The sequence below is a fragment of the Argentina silus genome (genome assembly GCF_951799395.1).
Source record: "Argentina silus genome assembly, chromosome: 3".
Taxonomy (NCBI): domain Eukaryota; kingdom Metazoa; phylum Chordata; class Actinopteri; order Argentiniformes; family Argentinidae; genus Argentina; species Argentina silus.
Genome location: NC_139657.1, coordinates 2,612,401 through 2,618,064, shown reverse-complemented (window position 1 = coordinate 2,618,064; position 5,664 = coordinate 2,612,401). Strand labels below are relative to the sequence as shown.

Sequence of the window (5,664 nt, the reverse complement as noted above, 5' to 3'; positions counted from 1 at the left end):
CTTAAAGTCAGATGGGACAGGAGAAACTGTAATCCATGTAAACATAGCTACTTCATAGCTGCTACCAACTTCAGCTCACTTTAGCTAACATGTAAACAATGGGATTGATGGGGGAAATTAGCTATAGTTCAACATTTGTAACCAAATCACCTCAAAGTAACGACCAACCAAGTCAGAAAGTTCATTTGAGCATTTGATTTGGGGATGCAATTTTGAACGTTGTCTAATTGCCCCGTATCACTCCTATTGGTTTCATGTTAAGTTAGCTGAAGTGAGTCGTGGTTATTTAAACAGCTCTGAACCATGGATTACAGTTTCTCCTGGCCCTACTTTCCAGGGTAAGGAGCTATAGAGACAGACAGACCATAACTATAACTATAAGGTGTAAGAAAACGAACTATCCCTTTAAATGGCTGGGCAGTGCAGTATACATGTCCTCTATGGATACTCTTTCTATTTATAGATCTGTTGCAGAGAGAAGCCATATCCCCCGAGGTGGCCCGACTCTCCCTGTCCCCAGACTCCGCTCTGTCCCCGTCCCCCCCTCAGAGCGCCACAGCAGCCCCTGCTGGTCGGAGGCTGTCAGAGCTGCGTGCGCGCAGACTGAGGCTCAGCCTGGCTAGTGGAGGTGGAGGTGGAGGTGGAAGTGGAGGTGGAGGTGGAAGTGGAGGGGTGGCTGGAGCAGCTGTCAGGCCTGGAGAGGAGCCTTCGGAGGCAGGCAGGGTCAGAGGAGACTCGGACCTGGGGCTCCAGGGGCTCCAGGGGCTCCAGGGGGTGGGGAGGCCCAGCGCCCCTCTCCTGGCCCGGGCCACCCACCTTCCCCACCGGCCAGCCTCCAGCCCTCTGGTGCGAGGGCTCCGAGAACCATGGTACGCCCTTCTCTGCTCATAAACACTTAAAGGGGCGGTTTCCCGGACACAGATTAAGCTGCAATCTCTATTGAAGATGCTTTTCAGTCTAAGATTAGACTTAATCTGTGTCGAGGAAACCGTATGGTATCAAACCCTAGTCCTGGATGTATATGTTCACCATTATGTATATACCAATATGTGTGCTATGTTTTGCTCAAAGCCTGTGCTGTAATGTAGCTTGCTGATGAAGGCTGAATGGAGGTTGTTGGAAGCTGAACCTAGAGCTTTAGGAATCCCCCACTTGACTTGAGGCTCCTGCTCTGTGATTGGAGGACTGACAGCTCCTCCTCTCTTTCAGGACGGAGGTGGACAGGTCCGGTGTTCCGTCCATCAACAGGCATCAACCAATCAGCTACACGGGGCCTCCGGAGAGGCGGGTCATCTCACGTCCTCGCACGGCCAGAGCGGCTCTGCAGAAACCGCCGCAGCGCCACACCCTCCTCCAGGCCAGCAGGGGGAGCTCTCACCTAGACTGAGCCTCCCGGCGCCGTGGTGAAGGACAGGACAGCTGGTCAATGCTGCACCATTGGGCTGGGATGTATGTGGGGTTGGGGTGTTTTTTTTTATAACCCCCGCAACAGGAGTAGAGGCAGGGAGGGAAGGGATACTGTAGGGATGAGCTCCCAGTCCCTCCCTCCCTCCCTCCTCAACTCTCTTCTGAGCTCCCTTGAGATCTGGTGACTTCCTGTCACTTCTCGTCAGAGTGAGGTCCCCCCCTCTCTGCGTGACCAGCGGAATGGGATCCTGCAGCCGACATTCGTTCAGAGAATCTATGGAATGTTTAGGCCCAGCTGTGTGTGGGCATTCTATGTCAGTTCTCTGGCGCCCTCTGCTGGTCGAATCTCTCTGCACTCCACTGACACAGACTTGACACAGTCACAGTGTGACTTTACAATGTGGACAACAGCTTTGTTTTTGAAAGTGTTTTAATCCAGAATAATTTGAGTGGGTTTTTTTTAAATTACATGAGAGTTTTTATATTTATTGTAAATGTGTTGTTGATTTTTAAGAGTGGATTTGATATCTCTTATCTGTGTTTTTCAGGTTTTGTTCATCAATCAAATGCTACCTTAACTGCACTACCTTGAATAAAAAACCAGCACACGATAGACTAATCAATCCTGTTCATCACAGTGTATATACAGACAAGCTTTTGATGAAAGAATCCTCTCCCCCGATCCACCTGGTGGGCAGGTCCGGTGTAAGGTGGGCAGGTCCGGTGTAAGGTGGGCAGGACCAATATCAAGTCTGTGAGGCATGGTCAACTCAAGGTGTTTATGCGGCCTGGGGTGGTCCAGTGGTCTGGTGGTCACCTACATGTCGGCATGGGTTTGAATCGGGCCCATGCCCTGCTGACATACCCTCTCCTCCTGACTTTCTCCACTGTCTCTGTCCAATAAGACTATAAGAGTGTGACTGCCCCACTAAAAAATAAAATATAAAACTCTCGGTGTTCGTGCAAATCAGGCACCTCACAAATCCATTTCACTTTCCTCTATCCCATCATGAGCCCGTCCTCCACCAGCATCACCTGGTTGATGACGAGACATTGCAAAATTATTGTGTGGTAGTGTTATGCTTCTGCCACTTGGGGGCGCCATCTGTAAACCCACTTGTGTCCCAGCTGCACCTTGTTGTGTTGAAACTCTGAATTCAAGCCCCACAAATTCCATTCCATGCATTACAATGAGGCCGTCCTCTGATTTCTACCTCTGCCAGCCTCCCCTGGGCCCCACATTCCACTCTCTGCTTGGGGCCAGATCAAACACACAATACTCTCAGAACAAAAACATTAAAGACATCACATGAAGTTCTCCAAGTTAAACAGTCCCCTTGTTTTCTTCTCATCTGTGTGCGTGTGTGTGTGTGTGTGTGTGTGTGTGTGTGTGTGTGTGTGTGTGTGTGTGTGTGTGTGTGTGTGTGTGTGTGTGTGTGTGTGTGTGTGTGTGGTCACATTAGTGAGACTGAGTGCTTTACGCCAATAATCACACACCTACTCTACACTGTACAACAGGGGAGGCTGGTGGAGGTAGAAAACAGAGGACAGGCACATTGCACAATGCATGGAACGGAATAAGCAATGGTATCAGGCTAACCCTAACCCTAACCCTAACCCTAACCCAGTATTGTTATATACAAAACAACACATGTACATGACGTACTCAACATATAACGACACATGTGTGTATGTATACATGTTACCCATGTCATACATCTCCCCTCGTACTGCCATGTACTGTACACGGACCAGGGCTGGTTGTAGCATGTAGACAATCTGATCTGAAATCAGTTCCTACGGGCAGACAGAAAGAGGATAAGGAGGAGAGCTGTTTGTTTTGATGGGAGAAGCTATGTGACCCCGCCCCCCGGACGTGGCATCCCATGTTGACGGCAGGTGAACAACTTCAACTTGACGCTGACATATTTTAGCAAGCCCATTCCTGTGCTGGGATAGTAGGAACCCACACACATATACACACACACTCACACACACACACACACGCACACACATACACGCACGCACTCACAGACATGTACACACACACACACACACACACACACACACAGATGAAAAGAAAACAAGGGGACTGATTCCATTCCACATGTCTGTCAGTTCCATTCAACCACTGTTGTCTCCAGCAACAGGACACAAATAAAGGAGATGCAGAGTCTGTCATCACGACCAGACACTGTTTGTATTAGTCACTAGCACAACAGGCTGGCATGATATTCAGATATACACACTGCATGTACAAAGATGTGTGTGTGTGTGTGTGTGTGTGTGTGTGTGAGAGAGAGACAGAGAAAGAGAGAGAGAGAGAGAGAGAAAGGGAGGGAGAGAGGAAAGAGGAGAAGAGAGAAAGCAAGGGGGGGTGATATAAAGGGATGGATGTGTGTGCGTGTGTGTGTGTGGTTGTGTCCATATAAGCGCTCAACCCTGCATGAGTCTTCTCGTACAGACGTCAAAGAAGCTGCTTGAAGAATCTTTTTGATGCACTCCCCCCCTGCGGTGCAGCCTTCTGTCTCCCTTCACACACCTGCGAGCCGACCAGCCCCGGGTCACGCGTTGGGTCTGCCTGCCCTGCCTCCTGCCCTCCCCGCTGGGCCTCCTCATCCACACTGCCTCCCCACTGCCCACCTCATTTAACACATTGTGGAGAAGGAAGGAAAGGTTTTAAAAATCCCCCCCACCACCACCACCCCACCCCACCACCGAAAAGGTTAAGGGTATGGGGTAAAGGGCAAGCATTCGCAATGCCGGCTAAGGCGAAGATAGAGGGAGAGAAGTGGAGTGAAGAGAGAGAGAGAGAGAGAGAGAGAGAGAGAGAGAGAGAGAGAGAGAGACAGAGAGAGAGAGACAGAGAGAGAGAGAGAGACCTCTCATGGTCTGTGCCGAACAGGGTAGGCTGGTGGAGGTAAAAAATCGGAGGATGGGCGTGTTCTAATGCATGGAATGGAATGAGGAAACAGACGTGATTGATACCATTCCTCATTCCATTCCATGTATTACAATGAGCCCGTCCTCTGATTTCTACCTCCACCAGCATCCACTAATGTAGACAGAGAACAGCTGCGTGGGCCAGCTCTCTCAGCCAGGGTCCAGGTAGTCTTACGGAAGAATTACATCTTGTACATTTGTGGTGTTGGGTAAAACACTCACAGCTGGTGAGGACTGGAATCTGGGTCGTAACGATCTAGCTTGCTATTAGTGATTAGTCTTAGACAAACCAGGTGCACAGTAAATATGGCGTAGGCCTACTGTACTACCAGCCCTGCCAGGGTTCCTCCACACACTCCAAAAGGTTTCTTCGGTTGTCCATGTGGGGTCCCTTTGGGGTTCCTGTGTGTGATAACCCTTTGAAGAACCCTTATGGGTTTCACGCAGAACCTTCGGTGGACTGGAAAGGGTTCTACATGGAACCCAAAAGGGTTTTTTCAAAGGGTTCTCCCACAGAGGTAGCAGAGAACGGGCTCATTGTAATGCACGGAACGGAATAAGGAATGGTATCAAACACACAAATGTGCCGGTCCTCTGATTTCTACCTCCACCAGCCTTGTTGTTAAGAAAGCAGGCGTATTAAAAACAGGCAGAGGGAGAGTGATCTGCTCGGATATCAAATTATAAAGCCAATTACTGTACACCACCACCCCTTTTTAAATCTGCTTATTACTTCGTTTCCCAGGAGATGACCAAATAACATCAGAAGGTGGTTCAAATATCGAGCATCAAATTAAAAAGTAAGCAACGTTAATTAGAATGTCAACATTTGCTCGACTTTTGGAAGCACAAAGAAGGCTTCTATAAAGGTGAATAGAAAAGTTAATTATATGGAAGATGCTACAGTTTTCTATCTGAGGTACAGCCTGTAGGCTCCTTTAGAAATGAACAGCTTTAGGCTCCTGAAAGAGCCTGCCAGAAGAGAGGGGGGCAGGAACCGCATTATTCGGTCAAATTAGACCACAATCTGTTTCCAGAAGGTCTCTAAAGACTTCTGTCAAAAGAACTAACACACTGTAGTTCCTTGGCACACATAAATGAAGTTTTCACGGAGAAGACAAAGTAATTCACTTCTGATCTGTGTTTATTCACTTTATTTTGTCATGAGTCATGATACAAAACAATCGATAGTTAACAGCATCAGGACCACCGATACGTTTTTGACTAATTATCGGCTAAATTCCCAGGACACCACCCCTTTAAGACGTCAATCAGGACTGTGTACATTGGAGACGGATGGGAGCCGGTGGATGA

At 48.7% G+C, this 5,664-nt stretch overlaps 1 protein-coding gene across 1 annotated transcript in view; it reads left to right on the top strand.

Annotated features, from left to right (window-relative positions):
- lrrc56 (leucine rich repeat containing 56) overlaps positions 1 to 1,387 on the top strand; it is a gene marked incomplete at both ends in the record, with an annotated part of 16,341 nt that extends 14,954 nt beyond the window's left edge. Inside the window, 2 exons of the mRNA XM_083665665.1 lie at positions 464 to 628; positions 1,302 to 1,387. Of these exons, the coding sequence (XP_083521791.1) occupies positions 464 to 628; positions 1,302 to 1,387 (251 nt within the window). The remainder of the gene's footprint in view (positions 1 to 463; positions 629 to 1,301) is intronic.
- Between the last annotated feature and the right edge of the window lie 4,277 nt (positions 1,388 to 5,664).